The following is a 15,959-nucleotide window of genomic DNA, read 5'->3' as shown; positions in this document are numbered from 1 at the left end:
AGGATCCAATTTATAAGGAACCCCGCTGTTACGTAGTAGCTGCGAAAACGTTCCCGCATGATACGTCGCAACTTAGCACCCCGAACACGCCTGGGCTGAAGTAGGCAACGCGCTCCAACGGCCATTTTGGCTTTTGGCCGGGCTTGGCCGGGCTTGGCTATGGAACTGGCTGCAAGAAGCCGCACGCCAGTTCGAGAGGCCGCCACTAGGTGGCCGTTCATGAAAAATGCTCTCACTTTTATGGTCGCCGCATGGTTGTTGGACGAGTCGACTCCTCTTCTGTCGTGCTATCGCCATTGTGCATTAAGCCTCGTGAATGTCGAACTTGTGCTTAGATGGCGTCGCGCAAGCGGAAAGCGCTTTCCCTTGAGGAAAAGCTGGACACATTAAACACTGTCGACAGGCGGCCAGCGCGGAAGACAGTTGACATTGCCAAGGACCTTGGTCTCCCACCCTCGACGCTTAACAGCATCGTCTCGAAGCGTGCCGAGATAGAGGGGAGTGCCGCGCTCTTCGGCCCGAAAGCAAAGCAGGCTCGTGGCAGAAACGGCAAGCCACCATTCTGGAGTTTTTTAAGTCCTAAGCGCACTCTAAGGAAATAAATTGTCTATAGTTGAAACTGCACTTTTTTCATTCATTTCCGGAGCTTTCCTCACTGTTGCGTTTTCCCGGCTGTTGTTTTTTTTCCCGGTCCGGTGAAAAACATATGAACGGGGTTCCACTTTACTGAGAAAAATATGGTGTAACTGCACGGGACATTTAATGTCCACGATTTTGAGCGTATGAGCCAGGAACGTATCAACAAGGTTTTACTGTGTATGTTTACGTTACATGCACAATACAGATAATGTATCAGAGGTGTACAGTTTATCTCAAACAGTGCAGCTGAGGCTTCCAGTACATCACTTCATGCATTCCGAGTTCACTAAATACATTAAAATCATTCTGTGCACAGTGAGTGCACGCAATGTCATGCATGCACGGAGTACCTTAAAATTATAGATAACTGCAAAAAATTGTTTAGTATTTATGTAAACACAAGAAAGCAAACCACTATCATGCAATGGCCTTCACTGTCCATGCTAATATAAGCAACCTGAATAGAATTCAGTTGCATAATCAGTTCCCATGATGTGCCGATTCTTCTGCAGCCCAAACATGACTATTTCGTCAACAGCAGCGACTCAACCATAGTTCATTCTTCTCGGTGGCAAAATGAGTGGCAGTGCCTGTAAAAATGTACACGGGTAGCGATGCTTGTTGCATCCATGTGGGTCTCACTGCACATTCCGTCAATTCGAAGGTCATGAGCACAGAACCAAACATACCGTAGCTGTCGCTGCACTGACATCACTAACACATGAAGGAATGCAATGCTGAAGTTACTGGCACAGCAAAACAGGCGATAGCACCCGAGATAATGCGACTGACTGAGCTCACAAAACATGCGAAGGACGCATGGTGGTTACAAGGACCGTGCGGATACAAAATTCAAAAGGAAAAGAGAGAGAGTGATCTTTCCTCCTTTCAGAACCTTGTTCTCTATCCATCCCCCAGTCAGGTAAGAGAAGTTTCCTCGAATTAGCCGAGACGGGACGGAAGCGGATTATGCATTTCTCCCCATGATGAAGCCTCCTTACACATGATGCAGCCACTTGTGAAAGGACAACACTGGTACCGTATTACACCATGAAGGCCCTTACAATTTCTGAGCTGTTCTGCTTCAATGCTCCTGTCAGTACGCACGCAGTAAAGGACTGCATTATCATCAGTGTCACGCTGTTCTCAACTGAAAACCAGGCAACCATTTTCTGGTGTTTCATTGAATAAATTTACCATGATGGAAATGGTCCTTCTCAGTTTTTTTGGGGGTCATACGATGATTCGAGCTTTAGATAATACGAACATTTTTTTCCAGTTCCATGAAGTTTGAATTAATAAGCTTTTACTGCAACCTATTTAGTACTGGTGCACAGTGCCATGGCAGCTACTAATGACAGAAACTAACTTTTATAGTTGAAATATTTTTAAAAGTAGAAGCCCAAACAAGCAACAGCCTACCCTTCAAATAAACCATTTCCTGCCTGTTAAAGGGTTCACCTTAACAAGATCCACATTTGAGCAAGTCAGCAGCAATGCATTTTGAAGCAAAACAGCCCAAACAGACAACGGACAAAGAAAAGATACTCTTGTGCTTTAAACAATTCTTTCTTAGAGTGAAAGCTCCACTTCATGATCAAAGCTGCACAAGCCGGGCCATCACTGAAGCTTTGATATTAACGTTGAATAAATAAATAGAATAAATATTGCCGTGACTGGGATTCGAACCTGCGGCAGCACGAACAGATCAGCTTCGGTGGCCACTGCACGAGAGGACTGTGCTATCACCGCAGCCGATCACGTCTTGCGTTAAACTGCAACACACACTCGCGCTGTGCATTGCCCGTCACCATTTTCATCAACTTCCATCTGCAGCGCGAACAAATGAGATCAGCTTAAACTCAATCAGAGCTTAACCGGAGTCTAATATCGTTGCCAGACATGCCGACGATGCAGTAAAGCAAAACAATGAGCCAATCAGGCTAAACACATGCTTCAGCGCATAGACTCTGTTTAACTACGTTAAAGCCCGACCATTTTTTTGTGTGTGTGTATGTATTCATGTACCCCCTTTGTCAAAAGTAACCGAGCAGCAGCTTTTCGCTTCTGAACAGTATAACGGAGCCTTCACGGCAAACCTGAAGATCGGAAGGTGTCAAAAACGTCACGACAATGGTTCACTTCATTTTTCACGAGTTCAGAGCTGAAGGGGTGCCATAAGTGCTTCGCTACGCACCTAAGAAACAAACCACCGCTGTCCGGTTACTTTTGGCAAAGATGGTACATTTTCAAACGTGCATACATCCCCGTTTAAACGCAATAAACCTGAGTTCAGAGCCAATGTCTGTCCTGTGCCCTTTCCACTGTGTTGTTTGTTAGCATTACTTTGCTTCAAATTAACAGAATTCTGCACATTCAAATATATCTGCAACTGAGATGAAACGAGGGGGCCTATTCAAATGATGCGAAAATTCAACTGCAGCCTTTTCCTTACCAGTCCCCATCCCGACTACTGTTCCTCCCTGTTTTCCCCTTCAGTCTCCCCAGCAGTTCAGTTCAAGGCAAAGCTGCTAGGAAGGTGAGAGGAGAACTACCTCGACTGCAGTCCAATTGTGAGGACATGGCACAAAGAAGGGGAACGAAAGAGGCAAGACCACACAACGAGTGGTGGCCACCATATTTCAGAGGGCAAGCACACATATGGTTGTTGAAGAAAACAGAGGGGGATAATGCTGCACCGTTGCAGGATTTCGGAGTCAGGTCAGTACAAAAAACACGAAGAAGTTAAAAGGATTTTAAGATAATAAGTTCAAATACATGTTTTGTTTACTGATGTGACTCTTATGAGATCTGGAAACTTTTCAGCATCCTCCCTCCCTAGTGCAAAAGCACTTCTAGCTGGAGTTTCCGGGTTTCAGTGGTATCTGTGTGAAGCCTCCAAGTAGCAAGAGTAACTGGCTCACTGAGTCAGTGGACACCTCAACTGGACTGCGAGTTGGCAGTGGCATGCACCTACAAACTGACACAGTTATGTGCATTTCCTTTCATTTTAAGAAAAGAAAATGCACATAACTCCCTTGGTTTTGAGGGCAGGAAAGGTGCATAACTTGACTCCCTGGGTCAGTGGACACCTCATTCACTCTTTGAGGTAAGTGGTGTGGTGGTGGTGCCCACCAGCAAAAAACAGTGCTTTTCACTTACACAATATTTTGCTCACCTATGCTAAACTGCCAGCCATTTTTTTTTAAACTATATATATATAGATATATATTTGCTTGCCCTTCAAAAAAAAATTTTCAGTTGCTAGTCGGCCCTCGTGCGTGGTCATTCCTCACTTTTTGGGCTGCGTCATCACTATGGTGCACCGACCAGCCCATCAGCTCACTCTTTTAAGCGGTCTGGCTAGCGCATGCTCCGTGACCGACCTTGGCGGCAAGGCACTGTCGGAAATCCTGCTGCATGGTGTCCATGGCAACCCGGTCCTGGGGCCTCTTGGGACCACTCAGCGAGGGTACCACACTGGCCAGGTCCAGTTCCACCACCTGCACAAGCACAAACAGTGCAGCATGAGGCCAGCTTGCTCTGTTCCAAGATTTCTAACCAAGTTAAGAGTGAGCAAGGTGTGTCATTAACGCTCTCTGCCCGTAGACGGATTAGCGAAACCATTAACTTCACCACTGCTGAGTGTAACACATCAGTTATTATCAGTGCCTCACTGCATGTCTATTCTTGAGCATACCACAGCTGAATGCCACTGCAGCTCAATTCCCAGGATATGCAGGGATCGTAATCTCTGTAGTGAAGCCAACAAAACGCAAGGAAAGGTTGCGTCACCGCCTCACACCCTGGTGGCGACACAAAACTCCAACACACTGGACATCCCAACCTTTATTCCCCTGCCCTTCCGCCCCGTCTTCCCCACATCCTCATACAACAGCCTCCCACGTTAATTCTCTCAACAGATAGAGTGATCGATGATTAGTAACACCCCTCCATTTGAAGCAGTGACAATTTTCACCCTGCTATTAACTCCTAGCATGCTAAATTTCTGAGGATTAAATGCCAATTTTCCTCTTCCTGCAATGAAAGTACTCTCTCGCGTTCCTACACCAATCCTCTAATCGCCTCTTACTTGCTTCTACTTTTTGAAAGTTGAGCATGCCCTGACTGTTCCCAAACCCCAGTGCACCTCGGGCCTTCCTGATGAACTGATGGCTGGACGGCCTTACACTGGATGAGAATGTGTTCTATCATTTCTGTCCAGCATGCGCCAACTGCAAATGTAATCTGTGGAGTCAAAATTTTTGCCTGTGGCACTTCGTACTCGAGCACCCAGCCCTAGCCTCGAAAATTAAAGTGCTTCCTTTCAAACTGTCAGCAAAGTTGTTCTTTTTCATTTTGTTTTTAATCATCCTAGAGAGCTCCAATGTTGGCTTGTCCAGCATTTTCTTTTGCCAGTGGGTACTTTCTGTTGTCTTGCTATCTTTTTCTTCTCTTTAACATTTGTATTTATTATTATTAGCACACCATCTAGTTCTCCTGCTCCAATTGTCTCAACCATTTTTCATACCGAGCCTTACTTTTTGCCTCACGCAGTTCAAACATTGACTGCCCTGTACCACCCTGTACTGCATCATTAGTTGTGTTCTCATGTGTATCCAAGGCAAGCTTGCCTACTGTTCTCCGCTTTATTTCAAGAACAAACTTGTGGCAGATCCCAAGCACACCACAGCATTTGCAAATGTCAAGCTCGGTACCATGGCACCTTTCCAGGTTCCCCGAATCCCTTCACATATGTCGTAGTATTCCCAGTGCCCTATGCTTCATGACAGTTGCATTTCTTTTCACTTTATTATTTCCTCCATCTGGTCTTGCATGTAGTCCCCCCAATCAATCATCCATATATCAAGGTACTTACATGCCTTAAGTGTAGAGAACCCTAAATTTTGTAAAGTAACCGTGCCAGGCTCATCATTATAAATCATAACTTCCATTTTGATCAAAGTGAAATTCACAAATGCACATGTGCTGTGCAATGTCAATGCACGTTAACTCTCAACTACCAAGCCAGAGCTGTACTCATCATGGGAAGTTGTACAGTTGTGCCCCAATACGAACCCTGTTAATATGGACAACTCGAATTGTGGACAATTTTTCTGGGGACCAAACTTTTTCAATGCATTTGCGCCTCGATAATATGCAAACTCGCTGTCCGGGCAATGGATAGAGTGAAAATGTGCGAAACCCATTGTAAGCCGTCTATTTTTGTCTCGCTAATACGGACAGCGAGAGCACAGAATCCTGAATACCTCTAGGAAATGTTCCGCCCGTTATATTTTGAGTGCAGAACACCAGCGAAAGGCACTGCAATGTGAAATTCCGTACTAACAGCTTTCGCGCGTGCGTGCGTGTGGGTGTGTGCGTGCGTGCGTGTGTGTGTGCGTGTGGTTTCATGCTTTAAAGTGGAAAATTGCCCGGTCAACGTGCCTTACGATTTGTCACATTGTATAAAATTCTCTGTGTGCTACGCTGCAAACCCCATAGAGCAGATGCCAGCCAAATGAGTACAGAGTTCTTAAGATGTGAGCAGTCATAGTAGGAGACGCTTCATCACACCAAGAGGTGCCATCTCATTGACCACTATGTGCTTCAGCCTACACCGCATGATGGTGACCAGAATAATGCCCCTCGAGCTTCCAAGATTGCCTACTTTCCACTTCACTGCTTGGCACTATGTACAGAAGCAGTCCGTAATCATAAAGCATTTTTAAAAAATATTTCTTGCTTTTTTCATGGCTCATTATTACGGGTGACTCGCTTTAGGAACACTTTTGCTCGGGAGCCAAAGTGTCCATATTAACAAGGCACGAAAGTACTAAAATTGCAAACGACGACCCACACTCATCTAGCTCTATGCTGCACTGCTCCCACTGCCAAAAACAAGTTACAGTAGCCGACGGGTAATTCGGACTCCTAAAATTCGGACTTGTAGAATATTCTAAACCTCGATGAGGCACCGTCAGTCACCCCATAGAAGCGCATACATATTCGCGTCCGAAAGTTCGATTTTTCGGACTAATTTCAGTCGCCTGCGGGCCAGTCGCTTGCAGGCCGGCTTTTTGCCGGCGCAAAAAGCGCCATTTTGGATTGAGGTAAATTTACCCTCCAGTTGGATTGGCTTGACATACTTTCGGTACCTCAATTTTGCCAGTAGAGGTCCTTGTGATCTCTGACACTTCGAGGTGGCAGTCGGATTGTCATCGCCGTCAACTTGCTTTCGTCGCCGACATTGTTGCCGACAGTTATCGCTTGTCCCATAGGTTGAAAATTGGTTGTTGGGGGAAGGAAATTGCACAGTAGCTATCTCTCATCTCTGGGACACCTGAACCGCCCATTAAGAAAAAAGATAAAGGAGGGACTGAGAGAAGAAAGGAAGAAAAAGGTGCCCTAGTGGAGGGCTCCGGAATAATTTCCACCACCTGGGGATCTTTAACGTGCACTGACATCCACAGCACACGGGCGCCTTTGCGTTTCGCCTCCTCCGAAACGCGGCCACAGCAGTCGGGTTTGTATCATCCAAACGAACAAAATTCGTATGCAGAAGCATGAAAAATGCGTTCACACAGATCTGTTTACAGCTGAAGAGATTTATTCGCTGTTGTGCAGCCACAGCTCGCTTCTCGTGGTGCGTACCGCACGATTAGCGATAGCGACTTTGGCGATGTGTGGGCCACGCACCGCCGTTCACTGCGCACAGTGCGTACCACACAATTAGCGATCGCGACATCGGCGATGTGCGGGCAGCGTTTAGTGCTCGAGGGTACAGTCGCGGCTCATGCATTCCTATCATCGGAACATCTGAAATTCCACACATCATACACAATGCACTCTGGCCGGGAATTTCGCGAATTCGTATCAACTGGGTTCGTATCACCGAGATTCTACTGTATTTGCAGTAAAAAATAACTTGGCAGCTGGCCTTCTTGACCACATTATTAAAGAAGAAAATGTGATCGCATTTAGGTTGGTGTCTGCAATGAGCGTCTAAAGTTCTTTTTGTGATTTTCCTGCCAAAACTCTAGCTAGAACCAGTTCCAATGCCTTTATACAGTAAAACCTCGTTACAAAAGAGACTGAAAGGACCCGAGAAAGGTGTCTCTCGTAACCAAAAATTCTAAAAACATTAAGGAGTCGGACAAGATCAGTTTATTGCACATCAGGATGTAAGTGTTTTTAAACACATTCACATACATTAACGAGAAATTGTTAATGTGACTTCATATGACTTTTAGACATTCGAGTTTTGTGTCTGATGCGAAACTATAGAGGATAAATCACCCAATAGACCTGTCCTATCTAAACATAGCAACAGCTCTGACTAACAACCAGTCTAACTAACAACATACAAAGCGACCGGCATCGGGGAAGCTGGGACTGAAATCCAACCCAACTTAAATTCAACTCAACAGCCAGTGCAGGAGCGCGACTGCAATTATAGGAACAGAATGATGGAAACTTTGGTGCAGTAAGACAATAATCGCAACCATGTGATGTGTGACATCCAGCAGAGGAATGGAACAGAATCGAGCCAAGGGAATGAAAAGTGCAGCGCATATGAGTTTGTATGACGTCGGCCGCATTGCAATCACTTATCTGGGTTGTAGCTCTTCTAAATAGTGAAGAATTTACTCTAGGGACCTAAAAAGTTGTCCTTAGTATCTGAGTGTCTCTTGTAACTATGTCTCTTGTATGCGATGTTGTTAACATGGTGAACATCGGAAAACCAACCAAACCACTTTCAAATGCCTCTAACAACCAAGTGTCTCTTATAACCAATGTCTCTTGTAACGAGATTTTACTATTATACGGATAAGTCATCACCGCTTAGAATTTTCAAGTACCTCCCATTAAATTGTCACATGGGATTATACTAATCTGAACCACTAATCCAGCTTAATCCATTTTCTGGGGTGGGTCTGCTTCCAAAATTTCGGGAGTCCTTTGGAATTTTGGGGGTCGTCAGATTTTCAAATTTGATGGTGCCCTACGACTAATCCCTTGAGGGTCACGTGGTGTTGATGACGTCCAAACCATCTCACTCGCGCTCATAGACTACGGGGAATCCACACTGATGCAGCGGTGAAGCGATGCCAAGGCAAGTGAAGAAGAACAGCCAAGCTGGTATTCATAATTTTCTGAGAGCACTTCAAAACCAGGACTGAGAACAAGAAGGGATACAAGCTGCTGGAGCTGATTTCAGCCTGTGTGTGTCCCTACTCATTCTCTGCCCTGGCTGTGAAGCGCAGCTGCAAAATTACCATGGCAGGTGGCTGTTGCAAACACAGCCACTGGTGGGGTTTGTGCGACCCAGGGTGCTCTTCCTGTGCTCTCGTAAGGCTCATGCGCAGTGCCTTGGTGGAGAGGTGGCAACTGCTTAGAATTTGGCAATGGTGGGCAGGTTGCTAGCAAAGGTTGTGATGACATCACAGCGCCACGTGACCTCTCTCAAACAATCAGAGAATTTCATGACAGAGAAGCCGGAAATTTTATAGGAGACGACAGCATAAATGCCATCGCATTTAAGAAAAGAAAACGGCAATGCTCCGCAGCATGGCACAGAGTAGGGCTATGCGCTTCGAGGAACACAACTCAAACGCATATAAAATAAAGGCACAAGCGGGGACAGATTCCACTTCAGTGGGCACCACCACTTTCTCCACCGCAAATAGCGCAGCCTGGAAAAGGCAAGGAATCAAGCAGAGCTTCTGCTATTCGATGACAACCAACAGCCCTTGGAACAATCTGGCCTACTTCTGGCAAAATAATGCAGGCTCAATCCCAACCTTGGGTGTTCGTTCTATGGCAGCATTTTTTAGTGGATTGTGTACACTAACTCCAGCATGAAAGGGAACAGACAGTTTGCATGAAATAATGGTTGTTAATTCTGCCCTGACATGGGTCACATGAAGTATGCTTTTTCACTCTTACTTGTAATCATTGGTTGAATGCAAATAATGTGCAGCTACCTTTCATACTGGGGCTACCTGCGCTTGTGAAAAAAAAAAAAAAGACAGCAGTTCCCCAAAATTTCCAACTCATCAACTAAGAATGCAGTCAACACAGGCCCCCAGAATGCTTTTATTATTAATGGTGATAAAAGTGATGTGCAGAAATGAGAGAGTAAACCAGGATAATCTTCACATTCATTTCGCCACCTCTGCCACTGATGCAAGAGAGCTGGCAGTGGAGCACTGCAGAAGACACGCACCTGCGAGTAGAAAGGATCCTGGGAGGCATCCGAGTAATTTCTAAGCATCTCATTGGCTGCCAAGTATGCTTCCGCATAGCGGAGAGTCGCCTCATGCCGTCCTGAAAAGACAAGGACGTTGTCTGGAGTCATGCACCCAAACTGTGCAAAGCATGGCAAGCTCAAAAGGACACAAAAGACAACTCCATCAAGTCTTTTGTTCCTGCAAAGATCTCCTTTCTGGCTATGCTGATGTTTGTGCAGCAGTGAAAGATGCACCAGTTGGTGAAAAAAGAGGTTTCCTTCTGCCAGTCAAATCAAACTCATGATGGTCAAATGTTTTAGGGGAATCCCCCAAAGTGTAGTAGTAATTACTCCCTTATTACAAACTCATGATATGACGACTGGAAAGGATGGCGCCATTGCCACTTGGGAGTAAATGGTGCTGTAGCGCCAGGACTCAAAAATCCACATCCAATAAACTGGTGCGACACACAATAGCTGTATTTCACTTTTGACCCTATAACAGCTCAAATTTTGGTGTAAGCAGCATACCGCTGTCATTAGATCTAACGGCCAGCTTCAGTTTGTCCTGCAACAAGAGGCGTCAAGGCTACATTTTTAAAATTTGGCCAAAAAGGAGGTGCAGCCCTGGCAGGGAGCTGGGCTGTCTGTGTCAGTGGCATCCTGCAACTTTGATTCTTCTATGTTCGTGTAAAGGAATCCGAATAATTAGAAGCACTTATTCTCATACAGGTTCTGTGGTGGAATTTCAAATTCAAATTATTTCCGTCAAAAGAAACACTAGATTAGTGCTGCAGTTATGAACAAGTAATTTTCCTCAGAAATAAATTTTCTTGTCTTTGTCAACATTAACACTCACTGTCATCACCATCAGCACAACTACATCCACTACAAGAAGAAAGCACCACATAATGACCTCCATTTAACCCTCCCTCCTCTGTGCCAGATGCAGCCAATCTCTACATACATACTTCTTAGTCCAACTAACAGCATGAAAAATGCTTACCACTTTTACCGGGTGAGTATGCTATTTATCAGATTAGATCCTGAGATGCTTCTAAGGAAGAATTGTCATTCAGAAAGCTGTAAGACGAGACAGGGGCAGAGCCTGGAAAGTGGGGTGCTGTATACCATTCAGGAAAATGAATTGTGCACTGTTGTGACCATGCTACTCCGATGAACGCCAACTAGAGCACATGTGGTCCATGGCTAGTGAAATCACTCGGCCACTGGTACAAGTTCCAGGAATTAATGCAAACCAGCGTATGTGACTCATGGCTAGTGAAACCTCTCAGCTGCTGGTACAGGTTCCTAGAATCAATGCCAGCCAGAGTACAAGGGACCCATGGCTAGTGAAGCCAACCAGCTGCTTGTTTCAAGTTCCTGGAATCAATTCCAGCCACAGTACAAGTACCTGGAATCAACGCTGGCCAGAGTACATCTGACCCATAGCTCGTAAAACTACACAGCTGTTGGTGCAACTTCCTGGAATCAGTGCCAGCCGGAGTACATGCGACCCATGGCTAGTGACACCAATCAGCCTCTGGCACAAGACTCTGGAATCAATGCCAGCCAAAGTACATGTGACCAATGGCTAATGAAACTACTTTGCCACCAGTACACATTCCTGGAATTAATGCCAGCCGGAGCACGTGGGACCAATGGCTGGTGAAACCACTTAACTGCTGGTACGCGTTCTTAGAATCAAGACCAGCAGCAGCACGTGGGACTCAGCTACTGGACCACCGCGATAAATCATCGCTGACTAGCCTGTATAGGAAAAACCCTGCTCCCTCAAGGTAACGTGGAACTGAAGCAACCAGTCTGCCTGTGACCAGTGGGGCATTTCCTATGACCTAGTGCCATGCGCATGAAGGAAAAGCCTTCCCTCATGGCCAACCAAGCTGAAGTCTAGAAGAATGGTCAAGGGACAACGCACCAGTCGGCGCCCTGGAATAAAAATTTTGAAGAGATTAATATGCAGAAAATCAATGTAATGTTCAAAAGTCTCTGAAGGGAACAGCAGTTTACAACCGGAAGGGTCTAGGGCAGGTAGTGACCGTTGAACCGGATCATGAGAGGGAAATAACTAGAATAATAATGTGGTGGAGCATATATGGCACGTTCTCTCATATCATGAATGGCAGTTTACGAATATCCCTCAAGAGAAAAGTGTACAACAGCTGTATCTTACCGGTACTCACCTACGGGGCAGAAACGTGGAGGCTAAAGGAAAGGGTTCAGCTTAAGTTAAGGGCAACGCAGTGAGCTATGGAAAGAAAAATGATAGCTGCAAAAGTTAAAAGACAGGAAGAGGGCAGAGTGGGTCAAGGAATAAAGACGGGTTAATGACATCCTAGTCGAAATCAAGAGGAAGAAATGAGCTTGGGCAGGGCATGTGATGCGAAGGCAAGATGACCACTGGTCCTCAAGGGTAACGGAGTGGATTTCAAGAGAAGCCAAGGATAGCAGGGGGCGGCAGAAGGTTAGGTGGGCGGATGAGGTTAAGAAGTTTGCGGGGATACGGTGCCCGCTGCTGGCTCAGGTCAGGGTTGATTAGAAAGGTATTGGAAAGGTCTTTGCTCTGCAGTGGGCGCAGTCAGGCTGACGATGATGACTGAGAAAGGCGGGAAGATGTAGTGTGTGTTAGGCCCATGGAACACTGCCACTGCATCCCAGGCTATACGTGCTATGCTCAATAAAACTTTAAAGTCTTAGTCCACTTAGGACTGGCGAGTGTGGTTTGTGCCTGCGGAAACATCTCCCACGACATGCGACGCCACTGATTCAATGGGTTTGCCTTGAGGACTCACTTCCGCTGCCTGCAGTCCTACCATGCTAGGCATAGCGGAACGCTTTTAGCCATGGACGTCACTGCTCAGTCTTCACTCGGCGCAGTGCAGCAACGTTAGAGTTCGATAGCCCGAGTATCTAGCCCATATGGCTCCTGCGCCACTTGCTTGGTGTTGCTAGGCCTAACATGCTCCGCAACGAAGCCTTGGAAAAAACCGCTTTCGATCTAGCTACTGTTTATCATAATGCGTTTCATGTTTTCATTGGTTTCTGTTGACACGATATTGTCACCGACATGAAAACGACAAAGTGGGCAGTGGCACATCAGACTCACAGGTACATGACGAGGGTGGCACACAGCTTGTCACAACAACGATATGACGCATTCGGAAGCAGGGCACAGCATGGCGAGCGACATACCTTGTGGGAGCAGCTGAACGTACGATGCAAAGTTGAGGACTGCAAGGGGTACTTGATTTACAGACATGGGTCACAGGTTACACGACCACAAATTGGGCAGTGGCACGGCACGGAGCTTCGCACTAGGCCCACCGCCATTAAATTATTCTATCGCAATCTGCCATGTAGTCCTCTCTTCATCGGCTTGCTGTCACGTAACATCTGGTGGAGGTACTAGTTGCCTTCATCATCCCGGTCCCAGAGCTAAGCAGCCTGCTGTTCACCGATGTCTTCTGTGGAGTGCTCGTTGGTTCTCACCTCTCGGCGCTTCCCCAGCCTGCCAGGCCGCCGCTCTCCTCTGCCCTGCCCAAAGCCCTGACCAGAAGACACGATGACTGCACCGCCACTGCCCTGAGGCCTCACTGACTGCCAACACATGAGAACCAACGACCTACGACCCCAGTGAACTGATACCGCCGCTACTTAGCAGAGACCTCACTGACCACCCACTCACGCATGAGAATGCAGCACCCCAGCCCCTGCTGTTTGGTGTGTCCACGGGCCTCGGCGTTGCCTCTCGGAGATTAGTGGCTCCCGAGTCTTCGTGAACTTGGCTTCACCCGCTCCTCATCTGCTCATCTCTTTCATCGTGATGGCAAGCCCTTCATCTTCTCTTCTCTGTTCATACCTTCTACTACACCCATCTCCACGTCTTACGTTTCATCATCACTGCATTCTCCTAGTTCGCACGATTGGGACGATCGCTCGGCAGCCCGGGGTAGTGTCACGGACTATAAGACGACAAAGTAGGCAGTGGCACGGCATGGAGCGTTCGCGCTAGGCCGCAGTTCACAAGCACAGAGTCGGAACCGTTGGCAAAACCGTCACAGGCTGTAGTGTGCTGCATTGCATCTATGTGCTTATGTGTGTGCATTAAAACTGATTCTGCAGGGACTATCAGCTGTCAGCAGACTGTTTTTGGCAACCATTTTTGGTGAAACCTAATGAGGTAAGAGCATACTGCACATACTCGTGTAGTGAACCCTCCCCCACTTTTGTCGCTGAAAATTAGCTTTTTTTTAAAACGTGGTTGCTCGCGTGATTCCGGTGCCGACAATTCTTGCGCGTCAGGAGTGGGGCGAAGAGTCCATTTCCTGGGGCAACAGCAGCGATCAGACCGAGAGAGAGAACATGCTGGAAAAAACATGCCTCTGCGGCTGGTCTATGGCGGCAGCGTGACTGCGCTTGCTCTCCTTTAGCTTAGCCACGGTGACCCCGTCTTCCCCACTCTCCCCACCCCACTCGTAACGGCACTGCTTGAGCCGTTGCAGAAGTGGTGGCGGCTGCTGCCGCAGTCGCACTAAATGCTTTCCCGCATTTGTGACTGAGAAAAAGAGGTTCGTTGCAAATATTGTCACTGTGATTTCACCCAGATTTAATTCTTGTTCTGGTTTACATTTTGCATTGTCCTTTGAGTCTTCTCGCAAAAACTGCATATACATTCGCCGACCATTTATTCGGACCTCATGGGGATCGCGGAAAAGTCCAAATAAACAGGTTGTCCAAAACAAAACTGATTCAGAAGAAAACAGAAATCCTTTTATTTTCACGTACTTATTTGGGCTCGGCAATAGGCTTAAAGAAATCATGAATGTGCTGTTGCATGCTGCTTCGTTTACGTGCAATCAGATCAGCCTGAATCTCGGAGAGGGTAGCGCGGTCACTAACGCAGCTGAAAGCACAGTGCATGCATGTGCAAGGTAGGCGTGTGACGGCAGCAGTGCATGTGGTTCGTCATCTTCTGACTCCAGGTCAATGTTCAGCGGGGCAGCACAAGCCTAACGAATGATCACATCGTCATCAAGTTCTGCGCATGTCAGTACAGCACATTCAGCAACTGAGAAAATGTCAAATGCACCGGTGTCCGAAATCGCAATGCCACCGCTGCACAGGTCTCGAAGAACACTTTTGGAGTCAGCAGGGAGCACATCGGACAGCAGCAGATCCTGGGCCGCCACGGGATCTGCTTCATGAGTCACAACAAATCCAGCGTGCCAAAAGTAGTCCTGTATATTGACAGGGGTCACCGCCTTCAAGGTATCCCCAAGCATGCTTATTTTTTATTTTTTTATTCGAGAAGTGTGCCATGAGGCATAAGTTGGAAAAAAAAAGGAAGGGAGGAAGGAATGCACGGGATAGAATGTTAAAAGAAGGAGTGAAGACCCGTTGCGCTGAGGTAGTCGCAGAGGTTGCTGATGAAACGGTTGTCCATAGTCCACTTCACGTAGTCACTTTCGCGGTTCCACCGGAGGCCCACATCCCTGAGGAGCCGTTTTCTTATAGCAGCCATCACTGGGCACGTCCACAACAAGTGCCGCACATCACAAATGTCCGGTGCAGCACTACAGTGAGGGCACCTGTCAGGTGCTGGCAGATCTTTGGCATGCCACCGATGATGGACAGATGGTGTCAGAGTCACCCCTGCTCGAATCCGGCGCACGGATACCTCCTCCTGCCAAGTAAGACTACGGGGGAGAGGGTGCGAGCATGTTTATTGCCGACAGAAGGCTAACAGCGTACTGCTTGCTGGCGTCGACGCAGAGGATCATGCGGCTCAAGAGGTGTGCTCTGTAGACGACCTTCAAATTTTTTATAATGCCCATGTCCATGGGCTGAAGGACACTTGTGGTGTTCGGTGCAGGAGTGGATGGACTCGAGATCATGGATGTGACCATGTGCACCGCAGTTGTACATAAAAACCAGTACCTCCCGGTTTTGCGACTTGACAAGTTAGTAAATGCAGTGGCTTAAGATTAGTTACCGTATTTACACGACTGTAAGTCGACCTATTTTTTTTTATTTGAAAATCCAAAGTGGAGGGTCGAGCTCTGATCGA

The 15,959-nt window shown here is 47.0% G+C and overlaps 1 protein-coding gene across 6 annotated transcripts in view; it reads right to left on the bottom strand.

The window, feature by feature from the left end:
* The window catches only part of LOC144094185 (cytoplasmic aconitate hydratase-like), a 393,589-nt gene that overhangs the window by 303,946 nt on the left and 73,684 nt on the right, over positions 1-15,959 (bottom strand). For all 6 annotated transcript variants that reach the window (XM_077628105.1, XM_077628107.1, XM_077628108.1 and 3 more), the window contains 2 exons: positions 9,869-9,969; positions 4,026-4,142 (listed from right to left, as the gene is read on the bottom strand). In XM_077628105.1, coding sequence (XP_077484231.1) covers positions 4,026-4,142; positions 9,869-9,969 — 218 coding nt within the window. The remainder of the gene's footprint in view (positions 1-4,025; positions 4,143-9,868; positions 9,970-15,959) is intronic.

The sequence above is a fragment of the Amblyomma americanum genome, chromosome 6 (assembly GCF_052857255.1).
Source record: "Amblyomma americanum isolate KBUSLIRL-KWMA chromosome 6, ASM5285725v1, whole genome shotgun sequence".
NCBI lineage: Eukaryota > Metazoa > Arthropoda > Arachnida > Ixodida > Ixodidae > Amblyomma > Amblyomma americanum.
The sequence above is the reverse complement of the archived record's forward strand: the minus strand, read 5'-3'. Positions and strand labels throughout refer to the sequence as shown.